This window comes from Gymnogyps californianus, chromosome 8, assembly GCF_018139145.2.
Source record: "Gymnogyps californianus isolate 813 chromosome 8, ASM1813914v2, whole genome shotgun sequence".
In the NCBI taxonomy this organism is placed as follows: Eukaryota; Metazoa; Chordata; class Aves; order Accipitriformes; family Cathartidae; genus Gymnogyps; species Gymnogyps californianus.
Genome location: NC_059478.1, coordinates 12094869 through 12120777, shown reverse-complemented (window position 1 = coordinate 12120777; position 25909 = coordinate 12094869). Strand labels below are relative to the sequence as shown.

The following is a 25909-nucleotide window of genomic DNA, read 5'->3' as shown; positions in this document are numbered from 1 at the left end:
GTTAAGAAGTTACATTTTAAAATAGGTATTATCAAGTGAGTGATTGTCTGAATAATTAAACTTCTTTGGCATTATTACTGAAATGCATGTATGTAGTTTCTGCAAGCTACGAGTTTTCTCAGAGCATGATTTTGGAGGGGAGTATGTTCTTCCTGTTTCAGATTGATACAAAAGTACAAGAACAGTTACATAATTATTGTCTTTCAAATTCTGCTATTAATTTGTAATCAGAAAGTGCTGAGGCATTTAAAAGGGAAGAAAACAGTCTACTAGAGTCATGAGTCAAAGGGAAAGTAAAGCTTTGTATGACATTTTACTTGGATTGTCTATGATTTTTGATATGGTTAAAAATTAAAAAAGGAAAAAGGTGGAGTAATAGCTACTTTAGCTCATTCACTACTGAAATCTGCTCAATGAGAATCAAATGTGGTACTTAACAGTCACTTCTCTTAATACTTGGATGCTGCTGGCTTCATTTCCTGAACTTGGCTTTGACCTAATGTAGCTCCGTGAAGGGGGGGAAAAAAAAAAATCTACATCTTCCCCTCCCAGTTCCGCTGGGTCACCAACCAGGCCACAGATCTGTCCCTTTCCTGTGGTCTGTGAGAGGCAAAACCTCTCATCTCCCGTGATACTCATGGCTGGTTGGTTGGTTTGTCTTTTTCTCTGGTTACTTTGGTGTCTTCTTTTCTGAGATTTTTTTTAATTTCTTTTTAATTTTTTAATCTGGTTTTCACACTGGCTGCTTTCGTGTTCTGCCCGTCTCCTGAACTGCACTTGTGCTAGGGGGTTTTAGATGACTTTTCTTCCCAGATGTGCTGTGCAATACTGCCTAATTCCAGTGCTTTCTCCTTCTTGACATTCCACCGTTGCCAGGTTGTCTGTGAAGAGAACGAATACCCTGCTATAACTGATATTTTTTATTATAAACTTTAAAACATATGGAATAGATCCTACCCTCTTTCATTAAGTGAAATCTGTGTACTATTTCTTTTATGGCCACCTAGTGCCTGACATGTTTTCTAAGGAAAATCCTAAGCATGATTTTATGAATATAACCTTTAAATACTAGAGCTAGTTTAGCTGCACTGTAAAATAAATGTATGGTGGGAAATTTACATTCAAAAAACCACTTTGTACAAAAATAAAATGCAATGTTATTACCATTATGGTAGCTGTTAGATAATGCTTTATTTGCACTCCAGTTCAGAGGAAGATGGGCATGACTCGAGTTTTCAAATTGTGCATTCAGGTATAAGAAGTTTAAATCAGTTAGCAAGACTATTTCACTATGTCTGAATGACAGTGAATACTAAATTGTGCACTTTTTCCTGTTGAACTATACTCCATTGAAGTGACTGGCTGACTTTTTTTCCTTCTGCTTCTACATGTGAAGAAAGATCTGAATGTTCATAAAAGCTCATTTGTTTTGACCATGTACATGATTTATTAGCAGAGCATGAATAGACTTCAGTTTCCCATCTTTTGGCCCTGCTTTCAGTTTCCACTGAAGCCCATGTGTGTCTGAATGAGACCAGCAGTAAATAGGAGAGAATGCTCTGTTAGAACAGTAAAATTCTGGTGTCATTTAACCACAGCAGAATTATTTTTTGGAAAGGGTGGTAGTGAAGATGGATGAGGAGAGGAAAGCAAGGGAATAGCATAGGAGAGTACCCAAGGAAGGGGTTTTTTTCTATATATCTTCTTTGAAACATCATCACCCAATTTTTCACTGTAGCTTTACATGATGTATGCCTTATGGTTCATTTGAAAACATTTTCAATATACAAAAATGTATAGGATGTCTAAGCCTCATGTAGAACAATTTGATTTAAATACTCCCTTATTTCAATATATATTAGAAACATGGAAGAGCAACAATTATTTTAATAGTTGCCTTAAATTAAATGTATATATATATATTTAGCAACAAAAACTTGGCTCCAACAAGGATTTTTTAAGCTTTAGGTTAATCCTATGTGTAGTTCCCCTTTGAAATCACTGGTGCTACAGACATGATTAAATTTAAGTGTGTATATAATTGTGTTTCTGGATTAAGGGTGTCATGCAGAATATTTGTGTTTGAAGAAAAAAACCTGGATGAATCCTTTCTTCTAGAAAGTCTCAAAAGAGAAATTACCTACAAAAGGTTTATACATCTCTCTGGTTATTCTGTCCTCATATGGTATTCTTGCTATATGGTATACATGGCTCAATTAAAGCATAGGGTGTTATCTCGGCTGTCTGACCTGGGCAGGGAGCAGTCATGGTTCTACTTGTTGGCACAAAGAATAGAAATGTCCATCATCATCACAGGTGTCAGAAACAGAGCCCTCTCTTTGTATTAGCCAGTGTAGTTGAATATGGATGAAGGAAGGGGGCAAGCAGGCTGAAACTTGTTGTTCAGGGAATGTTTGAGTCCTAGTTGTGATGGCTGCTGCCCTGGAAGCAGTCTGAGACAGGCAAAGTACACCTGGGACTCCCGCTTTTGCACAGTGCTTCATAATCCCCCATAATCTGAGGTTTGTCTTAACAGCCACAGTACAGTCCTTACAGATGATAATTTACTAAATGAGGGAAGAATCAGCCTGGGGAAGAGTGTGCTAGTAGGCACTGTGTTGAATCAAGGCGATCATTATATGAAACAACAAAAGTAACTCCTGGAGATTTTGTACAAGAATGGGGACTTGCTGGGGTATATACCTATCAGTTTCCCTTTGGTCTGGCAAGTCTTCTCTGTTTGTGTCAAGCTCTTTCCTCCTTTTCTATTTGTTCTTAACAGAAAGGAAGCAATTGCCTGATGGGAGAATGTAGGGTAACAGAACAGATTCCATTGCAATGAACCCGTGTTGATATAGGTCCAGCTTGTTTGGTTGAGTGAGTATTTTGCTATGTGTAGGGTAACTGTTGAAATTGGGTGCTTGAGAGTCTCTGTCCCAGCTGGTAGTATGCTCTTTCAGAAGTGGGAAAAGCAGGAAGTCATGGCCACCAGAAGAGATGCGGAAGCAAAAACTGGCTCAGTAAGAAAGTGTATCCAAGGTAGAGAGCACAGTGCTGTGTTTTATTCTCTTTTACCACCAAGGTCTTAAGTGGCATTGTACTGGTATAATTAGGAGTACTGTTTGACTTCTTTGAGTAAAGAGATGAACTGGAGGTGGGATACTTCAGCAGCAACAGATGAAAAAATAAGAATTATAAATGCTATTTATGTTGTAGTAGGTCATAGAAGTTCTACTCAGAGGCCAGGATATCACGGTAGAAATGCAGAACAAAGTGATGAACCATTTTAGTTCAGAGTCAGAATGATAAAGTTTTAGATATTGTAAGACTAGGCAAGCAGTAACAAAAAAGGCTTTGATATTATTATATTGCTCTGATTTCATTATTTAAGAGAGCCCAGTCCCACAGAAATATCCTCGCTGCTGCTAGAGAGCAGGTTTCCTGTGTATCAACAGAAGATTAAGAACCATCTGCATGGAGATGCTCTGTGTCTGTGCTTCTGCTGGCTCTTTAATCATTAAAGGAAGACATGTCATGCTTCCCAGGGCCAACACCCTCTTGTAACCACTGACTACCTTTGTGGCTTCTTGCAGAGCAGACAGTGTCAGTAATGCAGAAGCCTTTTCACTACCTTGCCTTTTTGCTCCAAGTTCCACTGATCTGGCAGGAGCTCTTTGTTCTTACTTGTCTCTTGTCTGGCTAGCCATGTTTTTTCTTTGTTCAGGTTGTATAGTGCAGTAGTGCTCTATTTTTCAAGTATTTGCATCAGTAATGTCAAGGGGAGCTGTTCCCCTACAGCTTTAGTTTACTCTGGAGCTGAGCAGAATGAGAATCTGAGTACGATGACTTACTCCAGTTCATAGAAACTCCTCAAGAAGGGTAAAGTCCTTATATACCCAGCATGTTTGGCTGAATTGCAAATAATCCCAGAGGAACTGTTGTTTCATAGGATTACTTAGTTTTAATTTGTGTTGAGCTGTAAGGTAGGTAGAGATATTCTGGGGGATAATGTGCTCTAGGCAAATTTTCCTGAGGGAAAACCCCAAGTTAGTCAAGAAAATGAGCAGAAACATTTCTAAGCTACTCCGTCTCATGGTATTTTCTGGCCCTGTTCCTTCCAGTGTTTCCTTTGAAATGATCTCACCAGATATATTCAGAACAGTTTTATAATTTATTGATATGTTTTGATTGTCTGTTTTAGTTTTGAATTGCTGGGAGGTTTCTTCCTTTTAGGCATAAGGCTAAGCCACCACTTTTTCACAGCTCAGGCAACTGTCATGGCTGTCTTGGTTCTTGACACCTGGCTATTGCCTGAAAGAGAGCTTCCTTACCTTGGGCTGCAATCTGTGTTGTGCCTGAAATCTAATTTCTATGTATCTTGCTAGTTGCCACAGGAAACAATATTGCTTTGGCAAGGAACTGTACAAAATGACCTTGTCCTAATGGGTCATGTGCCAAAAAAGAAAACGGGAACACTGAAATTGGACTTTTGCATGGCTCAAAGCTTTGAATCATTTGGTTCAAAACAAAACAAAAACAGCCCCACATAATTTAATGTGGAAATTCTAGGCTTATGTTTTGTAAGAATGATGTGTTAAACTTAGCCAATTTTTTCACAACCTGGCCTTATACACATGTCAGCTGAGTTGTATTAAGAATTAGCACAGATTTAATCCACTGAATTGTTTAGCGGATAGAATCCCATGAGTGCTTCATATGCATTTCATACAGTCTTCCTTAAAAAGAAAATAGACGTCAGTGGAGTCTTGACTATACAGCACAGAAGTCTCCTTTCACACTGCAATACTTCAGACTTATTTAATACCAAAGAGTTAGAAAACATAAAATGATCTGGGGTGCAAACTTGCTAACCAGAGGGTTTTTTCAATAAGGCAACTAAAAATATATATGAAGTGCTAAATTGTTTACTTTATTTAGTGTAAATTTAATTTATTCCAAAACTTGAAAATGTGTTTTAAAACTTGTAATCTGAATTCTTTTGAACCGGGCGCTATCATGCTGGATTTTTTTGCAGCCAAGTTACAAATCCCAGAAAAATAAGGTTTGCATGGAAAGTTCTTGGCAGACCTGTCTTGGAACAGCACAAACAAAACTGCTTAACAAGGAGGCATTCATTTTTTCTGTCTTGTTACCCTCTGTTATTACAGTCACCAGCTGTAAGGTTACTGGCATCTTTTGAATCTTTCTAATAAAAAGCACAGGGAGCAGTCATTCAAGGGTGGTAGTGAGAGATATGTTGCATTTTTGAGGCTTGCTTTCTTTTTTAATAGCTATTGTGTTTTATCAAGCTGAGATAATGCATTGTCTGCTTGTTCTCACAGCAAACAAAGTTTAGGAAACTAACAGAATTTCAGAAGGACAAATCTGTCGGTTTAACTTTAGCGGTCTGTGCTCCTGAAGTGTGCAGTTAAACCACAGATGGACAACTTAGTGCCACCATGTCATGAGAAGCGGAGGTTTGTCTGTTTAGTATTTGTAACAACTAATTGATAAATACTGCAAGTGATCCACAGAAGCAAAAGCTTAAGAGAGAGTTAGAGGATTTATGTTTTTTGAACATTGTGATGTATTCTCATCTCTTTTGGTTATCTTGAATACCATAGTCTCATATAATTGGTGTTTATTAGTATTTTCACTTACTCAGTGCTTTCAAGTCCTCAGTTTTATCACGCCTTGACTGTATTTGCTGGTATGTCTAGTTTAAAAGAGAAAACAAAACATTCTCTCTTTTATGCAATAAAACTTAATTATACATACTGAGTTTTAGATGTATCCCTTAAGACAAAGGCACTTCAGTTTTATATTTTCATTTTAATAGTATACTTCCTTACAGAGCTTTATAAGAACAACATTTATGAGAAAAATCCATACAGTATCCAGTGTGTGGTACAGTGCCATTCTCTGACTGATTGGAGGATCCAAGCCATGTTCGAGAATGTCTTCATCTCATTTTAGGTAGGTGGGAGTTTGGCTGGACTTACATGAGGGGATGGAGTGGAAGCTGTTTTCAGACGAGTCATTTCTACTTCTTAGGTTTGGATTTGGGGGGATATTTTTAATTGATGTGCTGGTACCAGCAAGGGCTGATTTAGCTGGAATTGAACTAGGAGCTTAGCCGTTTTGTCTGAACTGGGTTTCTCAGAAGAATACAAATAAGAGAGCTACCTGAGAAACCTCTAAGTAGAGCTAAGCTTTGACATGGTAAGTATTCAGAGGTGGGCTGTTAGGGCTTAGAGTAAGGTCAGTTTTGGATTTACACAGACTTTGTACCCTCCTCGTTTATCTCTTCTGTCTTCAGACTGATCCATGGGACTTTGGTATTCCCAGATTGGGATATAGCCTGAAGCCTTTTACCCCCTCACAGACTAGGGACTTTATGCCAGAAGATAGGTATAAACAATGCTGAGACCTGCTATTCAGTCCTGTTACTTTATCATTCTTCAATCTGTGCTTTTTTGTCTCAGTAAGATGACTGTTACACATCTATGTATACAGTAGCATTTGCCTGGGAGGGCAGTTCATCTTTGCCATGAGTGAATATCCAAGTGCGAGGATGAATTTAGTTTAAATATATGATCAGATTAATGCTAATTCTTTTCATTGATGAAGCAAGAAAAATAAATAAGCAAATGGAATTACTGGAATTTTAAGGTATGTTTTTACTTACAGATTACATAGGTGTTTTAACTTCTCAAAATTTGAGTAGTGTATTGGTTTGGTAATGACTTGATCATGGCATGCTTCGCTATATTGAAATACATTTTTAGAAAAAAGTTCTACCACTTAGGAGGCTACTTTAGTTCATTTTTACATATAAATGTTTAGAAAATTATTTTCTAAAGAATTAAAGGGGTAGAACAGTACTTGAAATCATAGTTAAGACACAGTGAATCATTTCTGAGGCTAACAGTACCATGTGATGCAAATCATTTGTCCAGTACATAATTGTTCTTCCATTTCAAGTTTCAGCGTGGTAGCTTTTTGTTGATAGGTTTTACCCTGAGTTAGGTGTTCATACTCATGCAGCCAGCATAAACACTATATTGTGTATTACGATTAATGGGACAGAAATATGGTCATGCTAAGACCAGAGTCAGATTGCTTCTTTACCACTATGTTATTTTCTAGAGCTAATGAAAACCATGGCCTCCCAGGTGATAGAAAAAACTTTGGGCTGTTGCAAATGGCTATACATTATTTAGTAGGGAGGAACTGGCAGGAGACTTTAGCCCTGCTTTTCCAGCTTCCCAGGTTTATGGTTTTTGGAGTTTATGAAAAGGAAATTATGAAAAAAAAAAAAAAAAAGAGCATTAACCATAGCAAATGTTAACAGTCTTTTCACTCAAAGATCTGTGCTAGTGAAATTAATGCCAAGTACACCACAGGTCTGCAAAATTAATATCGGAGACCTGCAGTATGAGTCAGTGGAAAAAAAATATCCACAAGGTGTATTTTTTTAATTAAACTATTAAGACTGCATTGAATACTCTGTACACAACGAGTGACGTCTGAGAAATTTAAAAATCTGTAGGCTAGAGCCCAACAGTAACAGTTGCTTAGAGCCGTGATGAAAGCTGATATAAGGAAGCTTTTGAGACCTGAATCCTGGAGCTGCGTAGCCACCAAGCCTGCCACTAGCAGAAAGTACAGGAGCTGGAAGGATCCTCTGTTTTGTAACAGCTGCCAATGGCTTCCAAAGGCAAATCACTCAGTAGCGGGGATATCCTGAATTTGGCTTCTACTCTGGCAGCAGTGAGTTGGGTTTTTGTAGATGCAGTTATAGCCTTTCCATGTCCTTTAATAATTTTTGTGTGAGGGATTCAACTAGGCCAGTTTAAGACTTCATGCAGAGACAGAATAGGGACCAAATGTAATGTAGGGAAGTATGAAGGTTAAACCCAATGATTAGTATTGGCATAGATTTTAACAAGACGACCGGTAAAAAGTCTAGTTTCTAGCAGCTGTCTTGCATGTTTTCCAGATCATTCTTAGCACAGTGGTTTCTGCTCTCAAAACTAGGAGTGCTGGTAGGAGCTTTAGAGGTAGAAAGGGAAATTTATTATCCATTTACTCAAAAGGCTTATGATGTAAATTTTTCCTTCAGTTTGTCACACTAATGGATTATAACTCTGTGCTTCTTCCACCTGTCTCCCTGTAATACAAATGCAATGTACCAGAGCATAAACTGTTACGTTTCTCATACTTGCTGATTAATTAGAAAGGTCTTAATCTCTTAAGAAGTGATATGAGTGGAAAGAGAGTTTATTGAGGGGGCAGGTGGTAATTAATACACAGCGAACACACGTCATCTGGCAAGCTGCAACTCAATGATTCCTGTTGTCTCTTGTGAATTTTCTTTTCTTCCTCTCCCATCCTTTTGTCTGGGACTCCAGAGGGGGGGAAAAAAGGGTTTAATTTCAGTAAGTGCATTGTGCAGGAGTGTTATCTTGTTTTTAGAATAGATGCCAATCTCATATGCCTCCAAACAGCCTTATTAATTGGAACACAAATCTAAATGGCAAACTGGTAAGAGCTTTCAAATGTTTTATATCCTTTCAGAAATAAAAACAGATTAACATGAAAGGAGAGAATTTTTAATTCTTATTTCTGCACCTCTAATTAAGTTATATTTCAGGATTTATTTAATCTTGTTAATTTCCACCTGAATTCTCTAAGAATCTGGGTTCCGTTGTACTGGTTACTGAAGTCCCTGGAAATTTGCAATTGTTTTTGCAATCTTTTGATCGAATCCTTGTGCTGTAAGTCTCAGAGACCTAACAGAGATTTGTGAGTTGGTTTAAATGATTCTCAGACCCTAAAAGCACTCCTTTTAATTGGAAAAAGCTACTGTGTCTTGTACAAAGAAGTTGGTAATTGAATTCGCCGTAGTTTTTACAGTTGTGCTAAGGCTATGGTGATATTAAATCAGAGAGTCCATCGATTCTCAAAGTAAATATTATATGCAGTATTTGAGCATATAATCACATATGTTAATTATGTTCATAATTTTTGTGTGATTTGCCCTGTACCATTATTTCCCTATGGACTAGTGGCATTTAACGCTGGAGCTTCAGGGCAGGACTGCTGTTTTTTTTTTTTTTTTTTTTTAAAAAGACCACCTCAGTAATATGCTTTAAGAATTCAGATTTAATTAGATTTTTTTTTTTATTCCAATTTTACCACAGATTTCTGCAGAGACTAATATCGACCAATATTTTGCTTAGAAAGTGGCTCTTCAAACAAAGGGAATGCTCAGGAAGCCTGAAAATCTTAGGCCAAGACTTCTTTTACTGCTTATTTACTTTCAAAAAGCTTAGGAGTTGCCTGTTTGGATTAAGCAAAATTAGAAAAACTAGGCCTCAGAATAAGTATACTGTGTGCAATATCTGTACTAAATCAGGACATTTTGTATGAATATTAGCATAATTGACTCGTTAATGGTTAGCCACCATTATTTTTTTTTTAGATTATCTGGATTTTTCCTGTGCGGTTTCTTTAAAGCTGTAATTCAGAAACCAGTGGAGTCATTGACTCACTGATTCCTTCAATCAAAGAACTATTCATTAAGTATGCTTTGGGTTAGAGCTGCTGTTGACTACCTACCTACAAATCTGCCGAGTGGCTTCAAAATCCCAAAACATAAAAGAAACAGAAAAATATTTAGTTTCATAGCATCAGGTGGAGCAGACACAGGTGCCAGTCCCCAAGTAAACATGCTTTGACTTCCGTGCCTTCTGAGTGGAAAGACATTTCCCCTCCCTTTCACCCAAGCAGTGGATGTTTTGTTAAGTCTTTTAAAAAAAAAAAAGATAAAAAATTCAGGGAATCATTTTTATTGTTTAAGTGACATCTTCATAAACTTCATGCTCTTCATCCATTATAACATTAAAAAACAACATTAAGGCACTGGGATTCCTTAGTTTAGAATAATGATACATAGGATACATACTGAGATATTTAAAATAGCATAAAGAAAAACCAAAACTATTCCTCTTGATGAGACACTTGAGGCACGTTTTAATTTTCAGATTCGTCAGTACTGACACTTGCCACTTGAGGGAGTGATGCATTAGGTGCTATTTAGACTCTAATTTGAGTCCATTCTCAGTAGTTTTGCATACACCGGGAGCTCATTCTAAGTGGAAAATTCGGACATCACAAGGCTGTTTTGGCTACAAAGGAAACTTAAAATGCACTGTACTAAAATGTTTCAGACACTTACCCTTTGGGATGTATTTATCTGTTAATCAAATCACTATGGAACTCGAGAACACCTTGCTTGCCAGATTCATGGAGAGGTGCCTACAGGTTGTGTTCTGGTACAGGTTTTAATTAACGGGGTCGCTCTGGGAGGTATCACTGTGGAGAGCCGAGGCATATGCTACAGTCAAGCAGCTCTTTGAAATGCTTGTGATACCGTCTCTGAATTAGCACGCAGAATGCCCATTTCTTATGGATTTAGTGTGCCTGGGAGTAGAGGGATTTCAGTCTCCTGTTTTAATCCAATCTTTTTTAACTGAATTATTTATTATTTGCAAGTGATGGGAAAGGTTGGTTCATGCTTCTAAAGAATGGCTGTGAGATGTTATAGGGCAAAGTGCCTGTTTTTAAATTGAGAGCAGGAATCCAAGATGCCATGCTTGCTTTCTGTATATTTGATATAGAAACCATGAGTGAATATGGAAAAATCTTCTTGATACAATTTAAAATAGACCAAAAAGTGGGATACCTTAGTATTAATAATTTGTGCTTGAATTATTGTTTTTATTATTTATTTTGACTTTTAATCAATAGTTACTATCTTTGTTATTCTGACAGAAATTTGCATAAAGTTGAAATAATCTGTTGCTGTATATATTTGTAGTAAATCTATGTTGGTATGTATTAGTCCTTTTGTACATGTGGGTTTGTGTGTGCATTGTTACATTTCTGTAGCTCCTAATATTTATTTTAGAAGTTACTCCGAAGAGGAGTATTAATTATATAAGGACTGTATTTGGACAGGGGTTTCTAATAACAATAAGTGATACCTTCCTAGGCAGCTATTGTACTGGAACACATGCAGCATAGACAAGATGAGAAAACTGTAAATTCTTGCTGTTTTACCAACTAAATTAAATAACAATGTGACTATACAAAATACAGATGCTACTTTTTTTTTTTACATGACCTGGAAACCTTATGATTTTCCATGATGACATCCCTAGATAAATTGTCCAGAATGTGTAAAAATGACTGTCCTAATTGTTCATGGTTTTCTAAGAGGACTTAAACCCAACTTTATTCAGCCAGTGCTTGAACTAACTAGTTTTTAGAAAGAAGAATACCAAGACAAAACCCTTGTAGGATATCTGAGAGCATCTTGTCTGGGGATATTTTGTACAATCTGGTAAACTCTAAAGGTGCCAAACTTGAAGTTCAAAAATCTTATTAAAATGTCATTCACCTCAGATCTGATTAGCAGCATCAAGAGCTGAGAGGATGGGAATTAAATTCACCAAGGCTATCTATTACTCTTGCATATTTCAGCATTCTAAAAAAGCTTAGGAAAGTGACTGGACTAGAATGTTTATGCTTTATTCCAGGAAAAAAAGTATTTATTTAGGGAGCTCACAAAGCATAGTATATGTTCCAGAAGAGTTTTTGGTATATCTATCCTGATTAACTTCTCCATGTAAATAAAGAATAACATACGACATTCTGTGGAAGCTTACACTCCTTTTCAGTTGTGAGCACTTACTATAAAGCATATTACAATTTCATATTACAATTTTTGTTGGAAGAAAGAATGAACTATCAATAGCTGTCCAGCCTTTATTGAGCCACTCAAGGTACAGTAGATCTACTGTATCTGTTCCTCAGTCATCTCTTTTTCAGACTGATGAGTTTACGTAGTTGTGTCTTGTATGGAAGCCCTTTCACGCCTCTGAATATCCATAGAGTCCTTCTCTAAAACTTAGTTTCAAGATCTACTGTAGTCTTTCTCGGACAAGGGGAGTGAGTGATGGGGAAACCCTAATTACAAGGAGCACTCATACACGTGAACTGTCAGTTTATACAGTAATGTTCTCTATACCTTTCCTAGTATTTCCTACCATGTAAATTTGTTTTTTTCTGACTGCTGTTACACACTGAACTGATGCTTTAACAAAGTTATTCCTCTTAATCCTCAGATCTTGCTTCTGAATAGTAATGGCCAATTCAGAGCCTATCATTCTGTACTCAACGTCAAGATGTTTGTCTGTCTGAATTTTACCTGTTGTCATAACCAAATCTTCTAAGGCTCTTGTAAAGAAAGCTCTTCTATTGGCCCTTGTATTAAGTATCTGAGATATCATTGCCAGCAAACTTTCTCAGTCTTTAGGTTGCCATATCAATCTGCAAAACAGTACCAAGTTTTGCAGAGTTCACTGGTGACTTCCATCCCTCCACTGTGGGACCCCTTATTAGCGAGTCCCTAATCTTTCTTTCCTGTATTCTAATCAATGGTATGTCCATGCAAGACCATTTCCTCTTACCTTGCTTTTTTTTTTAGTGTCCTTAAAACTTTTGGCGAGGAACCTCTTAACAGCTTTTGGAAAGTCGAGTATTCTGTATCAGTGACATTTCCCATAATCACAGGGGTGTCAGCCTTTTCTGGTAATACAGAAGTTTTGTATTAGGTATTAACAGTTGTCCTTATTGAACAACTCTTTAAGGATTCCTAGATAATTGATGATGTAATGAGAGAGAGGGAGGCTGCTGGTTTTTAGTAATAACATAATCCTGCAGACTGTTTGATACTTGGTTTCTTTTAGTCTTTAACCAGCTTGAATAATCTCTGTGACCTCCTTTATTTTTACTGCTGTGATGAAGTCTGAGTTCATCTTCTGAAAGACCATTATATGCTAAAGAAAAGAAAGCTATTAGTGTGTATTATAAACAACAGTAGAGGCAGGTTTTCTGTTTGGAGAATGTCAATTTGTGTTGCATTTATAATAATTTGTTATATAATAATGATCTTATAAAATGCAACATAATACATGTATCTTCAAAGTGATTATAAAGAAAAAAATCAGCACCTAATTAGAAAGCGTTCATTACTAACAAAATAGTGTTCTCATGAAACACAGGGTAGAGCAAAAATTGAAAGTCATGCATCCATAAGTGAATCATGGAATACGCCCACTGACTACGTTATTCCTTCCACAGAAATGCATATGCTAGACTTCTGCATTTTGCAGCTCAGAACAGCAGGAATACGTACTATGAACAAAAATGCTAAGTAGCTGTATTACAGTATGGACAGTATTAATCTTAAGAGCTCGAATGTATCTGTGTAATCAAAGTGTGCAAACTCTTCTCTCACAGCAGGTGAGGGCAGAATGGTAGCTTCCAACAAAACAGTATTCTTACCATTATAAAAAGGTACTTTAATTTTCTTTAGATTCAGTTCTTTCCATTAGATTAATATTTCTGTCACACTGTTAGCAAAAAATAGAAAAAGCTGATACATATAGGATGTTTGCATTTTGGTACATGGACTTTACAGAGTAAGAAGCATCTTGTAGCATATTGAATATTGTGGAAATACTGGTCTTTATTTAGCAAATGATGTTTTGAATTCCAGGAAATGACCTTGTAAAAATGGAAGTAAGAAAAGGAAATTAGCCTATGTTAGAAACTCTCCAGGAAGGAAAATGAAGAAAAGAAAGTCAGTGCAAACAAAGGGGAATGACACAGGCTGAATCAGAGAAAGGGGGGGGATTTTCACAGAGAATGAGGAATGTATGGAGCGTGGGTGAAAGGTGCTTGACAGTTTTTCAGGTCTAGAAACGCCCACTTAATCTTCCCAGCAGCTCAATAGTCTCTTTCAATTGTACCAGTTAATTAAAAATCCCACACAGACCAAAACCCCCTATTTGCACTAACTTTGTCTTGCTACTGTGGTAATGTACTACAGAGAAATCCAGCATACTTTAACATAGACCATGTTTCAAGTGTGACTGGACTTGAATGTTACGGAGTGCTGTGGCCAGCTGCTCGAAAGCCCCCAGCTTTGTGTCTGTCTGTGTTGTAACCCCGTTCCCACTGGCTCCTCTGATTGTTCCTCTGGACTGCCATTAAACTGTTTCCAAAGGGGCTGCTAGTACTTATGGATTTTCTCTTTTAGCAGGAAATGGTGGTGGTGGTCACCAACAAAAGTAATGAGCCAGAAAGAAAATGGAACTCCCCATCAATGTGGATGCTTTCAGGCTAATGGGATCAATGTTGGAGGAGGGAGGTAAGATACAATCTGTTTGGGAGTATCTGGAGTGCCTGGGAGTACGTCACCTAGATAGCTCCCAGCAAGATATCTTTCCCATTCACCAATCATTTATGGTCATAGGGTATACTTTTACTTCAGGAATACTCTGGTCATACTGCTAGTGCTCAAAACCAGGACCTCCTGCAAATGGTGCAGACATAGTGACACCACCTCAGGGTCCTGGTGTTGCAAGGGAGTATCTGGGACAGGTTGACTGACCTCCTTCTGGTGACATGAGTCCTTGGAAAGAAAGGGAGTAGCAATGACCACTCTGTTCACAATGGCCAAGCAGCTAAAACCATCAGCCTCCTCAGTGGACATACATCCAAGCCTTAGTACTTACTCTTTTCCGTGAACTGGGTTTGCCTGGGGCAGTGGCACCGGTGCAGTGGTCACACCTAGGCTGTCTTGCAGAATACAGGTTGAAGTTAAGTCTGAAAGACTCTTATGCCCTGCAGTGAAATGTGATAAATTCTGGTGTTGAAATAATAAAAGTAACTTAATTTGCAGTATATGAACAGCGCTGTCCTCGTGCCCTTCCAAGTGTTTTGAGTGGGTCAAGGCATGCGCTGGGCATTTATCTGGCATACCTTACTCCTCCATCACGTGCAGTAATACTGTTTTTCTCACGTGTGCAAATACTTCTTTGTTTGTAGCATCTGGTAGCTCGGGCTGTAAATTCGGGAGTGCTGGGCGAGCCCATCCCGCAGACCTAAAGAGGGTGAACAGCCGCGCGTGCAATCCCCCCCCCCCCCCCCCCCGAAACTGAACTCAGCGGTGACATGGCCCGGCGATGCGGGTTTCCCTTCCCAGGCCGAGTACGCAGGCCCGGCCGCACCAGGCCTGCCCAGCCGCCACGGGCCTGGCCACCCCCCCGGGAGCAGGGAGCCCGGCCGCCCTGCCCGCCCCGCGTCTCTCCCCGTGTAAGGCTGCGGGCGGCCGCGAAGATTTCGCTCTCGCCCTCCGCCCGGCCCGCGCGGCCGCCGGTGAGGCACGACTGCGCCGCACGCCCGCGCCGCTCCTTCCCCTGCGGCCGGGAGCCCCCGCCCCTTGCCTGACTTCCCCGCGGCTCGTCCCGTCCCCGGCTCTCTCCTCCCCGGCTGCTCCCCCAGCGCTCTTCGGCGGCGGAGCGGCGGCGGCTCCCTGCTTCCGCCGACCGCTCGCTCGGCGCTGCTTGCGTGGGACCGCCGCCATTTTGTGAGGAGAGGCGGCGGCGGGGCCGACGGGCTGTCGGTGGCGGTACGTGAGGCGACGTCCCTCCGCCGCTAGCGAGGAGGAGGAGGAGGTGGGGGCCGGGCTCTGCCTCGTAGCAGTGCGGTGGGGGTGCGGGCAGGGCGACGGGGGAGGCTGTCGGATAGAAACGGCTCCGCGCCGTCTTGGTCTCCCGTGGGATGGGTAGCTTTTGCCGGAGAGGAGGGCTGGGGCAGGTGGGGGAAGGCTGCCGCGCTGCCCGGGAGCCCCGCGGGCGGGGGGCTTCCCAGCGGGGTCACCGCTGGCGGCGGGACGGGACCCTCCCGAGGAGCCCGTTAGGCGTGTGGTCTTTTTCGTCAGCCTGGCACTTTTCGTGAGCACGGTTTGCTCCCCTCACCTGGAAGGCTACTGAGTTTGTAAAGAGGTTTGTTGTGGGAAGCTCTCAGGTGCGAAAAATTAAGTTGTGAGATCTGGTTTGTGATGCAGTAGCGAGGGGGAGCAAGCTCAATCCAGGCGCCTCGGGTCTGCCCGTGTTCTACCCGCAGGTTTCAGGCAGCAGAGCGCGTCTGACGGGTGAGCTTCCTGCTGATGCTTCATCGCTCTGAATTGCTCTGAGTTACGCGGAAAAAAAGCTGTCTGTAAACACAGAGATAGCTTTGTGTATTTTTAGAAAGCTGATGTAAAAAGTTGACAAAGACTGGTATGCACGGTACTATTAATTCAGAATAAAATGGTGGTATTTTGAGTACTTTGTTTACCAATTGTACCATAACAAACAATTGGTGAGAACATCTGACACTTTCAGAGTCAACTAGTGAAAGTTTCAGAATATAAAAGTTATGGTTATTTGTGGACACTTAATTCGGCTTTCTTGTATTACAGTAGAGATTTGGCAAATTGGTTGTGTAGGTCTTTGCTCCCTCTGACACGCTGAACAAAGAGCTGGACTCTACAACAGATCTCAAAGTTTACAGCCTTTTTAAATTTGAGTGGACTTTGAAAAGGACAACAAAAGAAGTGGTCTTGGGTGGGTCCTATACTAAATTTCACATCTTTTTCAAAATTGATGATTTTGTTTGTTTTTTCATAGCTTAGAAGAATGCATGTTTTGCTTCTGTATCTTATATTAGAAACAACTAAACTCTCCAAGGATTTAAATATGACTGACTCTCAAAATGGATAAATTTCCAGACAGATAGTGAAAATCAAAGTTTTTATTCAACTGCAGGTGTCTAATACTGAAAACTAACTGTAGGTGGATTTCTCTGTATTGTTCCATGCTTCCCCTGTTACTTTAAAGCATTGCTTTACATTGCATCAACATTGTTAAGACCAAGATCATTTTTAAACAAGGCGGTTTCTAGATCTTTTCAGGGATTGAGAGTTAGTTTCTAGGTTTGCAACTATATTTCCTGGACTTCAATTTTTTTGTGGTAACAGTAAAGTGTACATTTCTCAATGGTAGTAGTTTCTAACAACTGTAACAATTTTCCTTCTAGTGTACTGAAGCATGTTTTTACCAAGATCTGTTAAAGTCAAGAGGACTGCTGATGAGGACAAAAGTTGTACAGCTAAGAAAAATAAATTGTCTTCTGAAGGATCTTTGGTAGAGGAGACCACCGAGTTCCAAGGCTGTAAGTCAGTCAGAACAGAAACTTCTGCTTCAAGATGCAATTTGAATGAAGTTGTACAAGAACGCACAGAACCTCTAGCTGGAGACCTTGGTGTTGCTAATACAACTTTGGGAAAGGACAACCAAAATACTGACGAAGATAGCTCTTTGGAAGAACCCATAAAATCCTTCAGCAAATCCCAGCGTTGGGCAGAATCTGGAGAACCTGTATGTGTTGTGTGTGGTCGCTATGGAGAGTATATCTGCGATAAAACAGATGAAGATGTTTGTAGCTTGGAATGTAAAGCCAAACACCTTCTACAAACTCAAGAAAAGGAAAAAAAGCTAAAATCTGATCAACTCACAAAAGCAGAATCTCAAGCAGAAACTCACCTGCTTAATACACCTTATTTCTACAAAGATCATTCCTTTATTTTAGGTTTGCGAGATGAGCAGATTGAGAACCTTAAACTGCAGCTAGGTATTGCTGTCCAGGGCCAGCAAGTTCCAAGACCTATTGTAGAGTTTGAACACTGTGGTTTTCCTGAAACTTTAAACCATAATTTAAAGAATTCTGGCTATGAAGTCCCAACGCCCATCCAAATGCAAATGATCCCTGTTGGACTATTAGGGAGGGATATTGTGGCTAGTGCAGACACGGGCTCCGGAAAAACAGCCGCCTTCCTACTCCCTGTTATTATGAAGGTTTTGAGAGAGGTAATGAAACTTCGTGTGTTTAGAGAAACTGGTTTGCAACTTTGTCTCTTGGATTCCCAATGTAACTGAGAATGTAATTGCAGTGGTTTTTATTGACATTCAGTGATTTATTTTACTTTTGATTGATGGAGCATTGGTTCGTGGAGGGAGGGGAGGTGCTGATTATTTTTAATGACTTTGAATGTTTTTTCACTTTGGTCAGGAGATAAAGCAACTCTATTAATACTACCTAGCATACAGTTTCTCCTTGTTAAGAAAGGTAACTAAATTCTGTAGTAAACTTCCTAAATGACTTAAGATAGAAAGTGAAAGTAATTCCAGGCCCTCTGCAAGAAGTTGCTCCTATATCTTGATATATCAGATGGCTGAAAAAGATTTTTTGGCATTTGCATAATTTCACAGAGTAATTTTTGTTGGAATATGTTCAGCTGACCATCAAACACCTACAGGAATTTGGGGTAATACAATTTCTGAAATCCTCTAGTTTTACAGTCTCCCCTTTGATACTGTGGGAAAAGGCAATTAAGAAAACTTTAGCTTCTTGAGGACATGAATGTATGATGAGAACTAATCGCAAATAGTATTCTGCACCTTGTGTGTGTTTCAGTATTGTTTTTCGCTTTAGTGGTTTTATTCAAGAAGAGATGCATAAGAATAGATTTGAAAATTCTGGACCTGATTCTAGTTGATGTTTTGGACTGTTTAGATGCCTTTATAGATACATATACACACAAACGTGCGTGTATGTATAATTTTTTTCAAATGAGTAATTTAAAGATTATTTAAGTAACTCCTTTAATCTTTAAAGTACCATAGCATTAGTTTTAAGAATGGAAGCATTATATAGGAGCATTTAAGAACAAGGGTATTACACTCCAGTACCTCCTCTGTCTGATTATCATTGAAGTCTGCAAGACAGTTATATGCTTATAATAACATGCACAAAATTGGAGCCTCAATGAATAATACTTAATTTCTCTACATGATCTTTCTCAGTCTTCATCTTCATGGTACTTTACAAGTTAATGTATATGTCAAGAAAGAATTTTATTTTTTTTGTTTAAAATAATTTTCATTTTTAATGTAAAAGAGAGATGAGATGTTAAGAGCATAAGGGTAATCTGGTTATGAGATATTTGACAGTTCCTGGCTTCTCCGCATCTACGTAGGTACCTTTTTTTTGTGGTGGTAAGTTGTTAAGTTAAACACTGTTGCCCACTTGGAAACAACTCAAAAAGCCCTTCTTGACACGAGTATTTAACTATGTAGTTCCTTTGATGATGCAGTGGGAAAAGAACAACCTCCTACTGTTGGTCACTTGTCAATATTCCAGTTGGAGACCAGAAACATGTACCATCCAGAAAACTGTTAAGTGAATTCGTGATTGTAGTATCAATATATGAGAGGGCTTTGTTTATTTGCTGAAGAGGTGATCAGTATTACTGAAATAATGCGTCTTGGAGCTAGACCCATTATTCTGCCTTTTTTTCCCCCCTATTTTACCTTATATTCTTTTTACTTTGTTAGTATGTGTTAACTGGAGTTAGGAATCTATATTAATCTGAGAGGAATTACTACCCTGTAGTTTTGTGTTTTCTGGGTTGCAGAAGTATCAGTGAGGTGATAATTTGGTTGAAGATCCTTACATAAGGAACAACAACAAAAAAATTTAAGACTGTACCACTGTAATGATTGATCTCTGCCTGGCTAATAGTGGGTCAGAGGGGCTATTAATTTTGGTTTTAGATTTCAGAGACATATGTTTTTGCTGTATAAAGTTCCTATCACTGCTTATCTTCTCTGGCTAATACTTAATGTTTTTACTTAGCGGTGTGCAAGACAGTAAAGGGAAATAATCTGTTCCTGTAATATCAAGACTTCTAAAAACTTTTTTTTTTAAGATCTCTAGATTCAACTAGCATCCTGTGTTTTGAGTTCATGTGGAATTTATTCTGAATTGCTGTTACAGATTCAGTGCGATAACTAAAATAGAAAAAAGCAGTCTTTACAAATGACTACTAGCTTTCTGAGCCTTTTTTGTTGTCAGGAAGCTATTCTAACAGTGTACTTACACATGCATTAATTTTTTGTTTTCAAAAGTTGAGTAATTGAGGGATAGACTTCCTTGGCCTGCATTGTTAAAGGTATAATTCCTTTCTGCCTTCTGTCTTCAAATAGAAAGGGTATTAGCAGTCTAACTGTATCCACAGTAGCTGCACTATATAATTTATATTTTAGTGTTGGGAGATTTAATCTTGAAAGCTTTTTATCTAAATAATAAAGCAATTCCATGTTCAACAGATTTCTCCCCCTCCTTCTAGACAGAAACTCCATCTGCCCTTATTTTGGCACCAACAAGGGAGTTAGCAATTCAGATAGAGAGACAAGCTAAAGAACTGATGGCTGGTTTACCAGACATGAGAACAGTTCTCCTGGTAGGAGGTTTACCGCTGCCACCACAGCTTCACCGTCTCAAGCAAAGTGTTAAGGTAAGGACTATAGCGTGGAAAGATCCTGTGGAGAGTTACGTTTTCATGACATTCACAGAAAATAAAAATGTTACTGTTGACATGTATGGACACACAAAGATGTGTTTTTTCCTAAGTCTAAACTACTAAAATAATTGTTAGCTCTTGAAAATTTTACAGTAATACAATTTTTTTTTTTTAACATTTTCACTTCTGATTAAACACATAATAGCTTTTTTGGTTTTTAAAAAGTTTCATGCATGATATTGCTGCTTTCAAAGACTGAAATATGCCATTTTATTAGACAAAGAGTTGTAATTTACAGCAAAAATAGTTCATTTTTAATACAGATTACATTGCTGGTATTTAGACACTTCCATTAGAGTTCTAAAAGGTCCATTTCGTTTTGAGGCTTCATAATTTATTAAGTTATCTATAAAAGTTTTACAACTTATTTGAACACAAGTAATTTCACTAATTAGTGCCCTTCTCACCTATGTGCTGTAACTTTATTGTTTTTCTAGGACAGTCATCTGTCCTTTCGTGGAATTTCTAACTCCTGGGGTTTTTTTTTTGTTTGTTTGTTTGTTTTTCTTAGGTTATAATAGCAACACCTGGAAGACTTCTTGAGATTTTAAAGCAAAGTTCTGTTCAACTGCATGGCATAAAAATTGTAGTGGTGGATGAAGTAAGTTTTTAGTTATCAGGGCTGTATTGCCTATACAGAGGTCCTTGAAGAGCCAGTGTGAGTGGCTAGTCTAACTAATTAAACATACAGAGTGTTCGTTGTAAAGATAAAATATATTTCTTAAGAGAAAATTCATTTTTTAACACAATTTGAAATGTGTTTGAACAATGCATGTTCTATTGACTATAAAAGACTTAGATACCTGACAGGGTAATACTGCTAGACCAGTGTGAACCATTTGTTTTTAATTTTCTCACTTAGCTTTTCTTCTGACTGAAAATACTGCTGCATTTGGATTATTACATGCCAGTCATACACATTATGGTTCTTCTGTTAATTCAAGTTCAGAATTCTGCTGTTTATGGAAAAATCTGGTACAAATCTAATATTTTTCACTTAGGTGGATACCATGTTAAAAATGGGTTTCCAGCAGCAAGTGTTGGATATTTTGGAAGCCATCTCTCATGATCATCAAACCATACTGGTGTCAGCCACGATTCCTGTGGGCATTGAACAGTTAGCAAATCAGCTTCTGCACAATTTTGTAAGAATAACAATTGGAGAAAAGAATCTGCCATGTTCCAATGTTCGCCAAATTATCTTGTGGGTAGAAGAACCATCTAAAAAGAAAAAGCTGTTTGAAATACTAAATGTAAGTGTAATATTGTTCTCATAAGAACAACTTATAAAATTATTCATGTCTTTACATATCTCTGTCAGGTTCTCATCTTTAATCCTAATCTGTATGTAGTGAAGAGGTGGAGTGATCCTAATCTGTATGTAGTGAAGAGGTGGAGTGAGGTTAAGCATATAACTGCACTGACTACTTCAGTAGTTCTGCAATGTAAGAGCTTTAATGGCAATTTCAGGGATTACTCCACCCCCGTCGCCCACACCTCCTTCTGTGCAGTAGCAAACTAGATTCCTGTGCTGGGATCCAAGTTAAAAATTACAATTCTGATATTTTTTTTGTGATTTGCAGTATGGCATCCGAAAGATTTGTACTGGTTATCTGAGAGTGGTAGAGGAACAGGACTTTCTTAAACTGTCATAGCTGCTTTATGGCCTGGGAGTGGTTTGTCATTTTAAAAGTCATTAAAGAAACCAGTGAGAGAGCTAATTTAGTTCTTTCTTGAATTTCCTTTATATGCATAATAATATATATCATTTATGAGTACTTTGGGGGGGAATTTTGGAGTCTTGGCTGAGGTTATCCAAGAAGTAAATAAGAATCTTTAACTGAACCTCAGAACTTAAAGAAATTCAGAATTATTATGTAACATTTGAAGAAACATAAAAGAAAGTTTCTGACTTCTAAAAAATGCATGTATTGATACAAACTTGGGTTCTGAGTCTACAAATCATTATATGTTTATGATGTACAGATTTGTATAGTTTCATGGCTGGTATCTTGTTCCTTCTTATCTAGAGTCTAAAAACATTTATTCATCTGAAAGTCTTGTTAATATTAGAGATAACGAGCAGAAGAAATTGAATCCAAGTTGCTGATGATGAGCAGCAAACTGTTGTAATATGCTCTTAAATAAACTGTTTAACTTTACAGGATAAGAAACTCTTCAAGCCTCCAGTGTTGGTATTTGTGGACTGTAAGCTAGGAGCAGATCTGTTGAGTGATGCTGTTCATAAGATTACAGGATTGCAGTGTACAGCTATGCATTCTGAGAAGTCTCAGGTGGAAAGAACAGACATATTACAGGTTTGTGCTTCCTAAAGTTATGGGTGTTTTGATAGACTTAAAATGGCCAATGTTTTTTTAAAGGTGGCTTAATTTGAATGAGTTAAGTCATAATTTAGTGCTTTTCTGCAGTAAAACCTGGAGTATTGCTGGGGGAGAGGAGAGACAGATGGGACCAAGCAAAACTGTAGATAATAATGTCATTTTAAATGCAAATAAATACTGGAGACTATTTCCTAGGTTATTTGCTTTGAAATGGCAATTTAAATATGCATTTAACTTTAATTGATGATATTTTTTATTAGAATTGTGGGTTTGATCTCTCTTTAATTAGCTCTGTGAATTATATTCCTGTTTAAATCAAGAATACAGGGAGAGCCGTTCTCTCTTCTGCAATAGAATAATCCCACTGGCTGTGTTCTTACACTGTGTAACTAACCCTAGGCTATGCTTGGAGGGATACAAAGAAGGAAAAAAGGATTAATTTTTGTTTATTCCTCCCTTACCAGGGATTACTTCAAGAGAAGTATGAAGTTATAGTAAGTACTGGAGTCCTTGGACGAGGGCTTGACCTTGTCAACGTCAAACTGGTAGTAAATTTTGATATGCCTTCAAGTATGGATGAATATGTACATCAGGTAAAGAAATAAATTGTTAACGCATTATTTGAAAAGTATACTGAAATATGACATTGATCTATGGAAATTTAAATTTAAATGTAAACATAAAGATTATTTTCCTCTTCAGAATATTATTTTTATAGACAAGGAAAGAAAGGTGCTGAATATCTCTTCCATAAGTCTCTTATGGAAATTACTAAAATCTAGAACACTGTTCTTGTATCTCCTATATAAGTTACTAAAACCTAGAACAGTGTTCTTATATCAGTTATGTTTGCAGCATTATTCTTCCTGTTTTGTACTCTCTTGTATCATTTTTTGTCTATAGAAAGCAAAGTTTACCATGTTTTTACTATCTGTGTGAAGAAAGGCCAAATACTCCTCTTCCTGCTGCAGCTTGTCTGCAGTGTGGGATATGCATGTAATACAATCAGGAAACCAGGCGTGAACTTTATTTTCATTCCCTCTTCCTAGTCCAGTATCTCCTCTGATTTTTTTTGCTGAGGATTTCCTGCTTTAAAAAAGATGGTGTGTGGGTTGTGTGTGTGTGTGTGTGTGCATTTATGTATATGTACACAGACCTCAAACACAGTTTGGCTAGCAGATCAAGAGAACTAATTATTACCCTCTTTTTGGCACTGTGGAGCCACAGTACTCTACTATTGTGTCCAGTTTTGAGACCATCAACTACAAGAAAAGCCAACAAACTGGAGAGAGTCCAGACAAAGTCAGGGGGCTGGCACACGTGACACGTGAAGAGAGGCAGAGGGAACTGGGCTTGTTTGGGCTGTAGCAGAGATTTAATTGCTGTCTTCTATTTGATAATGGGCGGTTACAGAGGAGACAGAGCCAGACTCTTCTTGGAGATGCACAGTGAAAGGACGAGAACCAACAGTCACGACTTGCTGCAAGGGAAATTCTGGCCCCATAACAGGCAAAAATGTTTTTCACAGCAAGAGTAGTCAGGCAGTGGAACAGGCTGCCCGGAGAGGTGGTGGGACCTTTGTGCTTGGAGACACTCGAAACTCCATAGGACAAGGCCCTGAGCAAACTGATCTAACTTTGAAGTTAGCCCTGTTCTGAATAGGTGGGAAGGACCTCTGGAAGTCATCCAGTCTCATGAACTCCTAAGGTATTGTGTGTTACTAACTGCAGTACACCTCCCTGGTTTTTAATTATCTTTCTGCTAAAGTTTCAAGCAAGTAGTAAATAAATAGAAATGGTCTTTCCTAGCATCCAAACTATACCAATATTAACATACTATCTCTTCCTAAATAGAGAGTCTTTGTATATTCTGATTTGTTCGAGCACTTTGGATAATGTTGATAAATAATTTTAAGTTACTAGAACATTGAAAGTAAAGGGCATTTTTATGGTCATGCTTGTACATATCGTGCTTGATACAAGATACATATATGTGGCATTGCTATAATAAACATTTTTTGAAACATTTTGTTTGGACCAGATTTACTGTAAGCCTTTGCCCATAGGCTATATCATATATCTCAGTATCACTATTGGACTTGTGGTACGTCCCATAAGCAAGTCGTAATTTTAGATGCATTTAAGCTAAAGCTTCAGATCTGCATGTCCTGAATTCAGGAAGTTTCTTAAAACTTAGTGCTTAGAGGATGAGATAAAGAGATTTGGCCTTGTCACTTAGGTTAGTTGCTGTTTCATAACAGAAAATAAACTTTAAGGATATTTGAAGGACTTCTATTTAACATTGATAACTTCAGATGAGTTTTTGCTTTTTCAGGTTGGAAGAGCAGGGAGGTTGGGTCACAGTGGAACTGCAATTACTTTTATCAATAACAACAGCAAGAAGCTCTTTTGGGATGTTGTGAAGAGAGTAAAACCAACGGGCACCATTCTTCCCCCACAGCTGCTTAATTCCCCCTATCTTCATGACCAAAAGAGAAGGGAACAACAGAGACTTAAACAATTACAGAATAGCCTTGTAACAGGAGATAATATTATGGACATTATTAGAAAACATGACAAAAATAATTCTCAGAGGTAATTAAGATATATTTATAGTTATCTTATGTAATTATAATGAAAGTGTGATTAAAAATAAACATGGAATTATGATGCCTTGTATATTGCCTTTTTTAAAGAAGTTTATACAGTTTTTTAAGGAGTCTCATTTTAATCTCATCTTTATGTTGAAATACAGACTGTTGTGTGTTTGAATTACAGCAGTGCCTAGTAAAAACACTCTATGTAACCCTTTTTCAAAACCAGTACTTTGGTCTTGCAAGATAGACTGAGAAGATACTTTTTTTTGTTTGTTTGTTTGTTTTAATATTTCTGAATAATCATTTCAGACTTCTTGTGAAACACACTCTTCTGGTAATTTTTATGTCACCATATTGAGGTAATATCTTTGCAAAGCCCCCCCCCCCCCCCCCCCCCCCCAAATCGGTGACAGATCAGTCTCTGAAAACAAGCCTCAATCTCTTCCTGTTCAGTTTACATAAAAGCTGCCACTGTGACCATTTCTCTGAATCCTCAGTATGCTCTCTGGAGGTTTCTTGTGAACACATATGCAAGGTTTGTTTGTAAACAGTACTGAAAGTTTAGTTTCTCCTTTATTGCCTGTGGAC

General features: G+C 38.3%; 1 protein-coding gene and 1 long non-coding RNA gene across 4 annotated transcripts in view; one reads left to right on the top strand and one right to left on the bottom strand.

The window, feature by feature from the left end:
• DDX59 (DEAD-box helicase 59) overlaps window positions 1-25520 on the top strand; it is a 29552-nt gene extending 4032 nt beyond the window's left edge. Inside the window, exons 1-10 of one of the 3 annotated variants that reach the window (XM_050900651.1) lie at window positions 5358-5477; window positions 5855-5976; window positions 14177-14284; window positions 16999-17828; window positions 20150-20317; window positions 20895-20984; window positions 21385-21636; window positions 22549-22701; window positions 23190-23318; window positions 25060-25520. In XM_050900651.1, the coding sequence (XP_050756608.1) occupies window positions 17010-17828; window positions 20150-20317; window positions 20895-20984; window positions 21385-21636; window positions 22549-22701; window positions 23190-23318; window positions 25060-25323 (1875 nt within the window). In that variant the 5' untranslated portion in view covers window positions 5358-5477; window positions 5855-5976; window positions 14177-14284; window positions 16999-17009 and the 3' untranslated portion in view covers window positions 25324-25520. Of the gene's footprint in view, window positions 1-5357; window positions 5478-5854; window positions 5977-14176; window positions 14285-15528; window positions 15594-16998; window positions 17829-20149; window positions 20318-20894; window positions 20985-21384; window positions 21637-22548; window positions 22702-23189; window positions 23319-25059 lie in introns of those variants that run through there. The other 2 variants (XM_050900652.1, XM_050900653.1) reach the window with 2 other exon arrangements.
• On the bottom strand, window positions 13148-15012 carry LOC127018874 (uncharacterized). Its single transcript, XR_007766845.1, has 3 exons — window positions 14899-15012; window positions 14652-14760; window positions 13148-14548 (listed from the first exon to the last, which is right to left on the bottom strand). It is a non-coding gene; the product is annotated as an uncharacterized LOC127018874 (long non-coding RNA).
• Window positions 25521-25909: the final 389 nt, after the last annotated feature.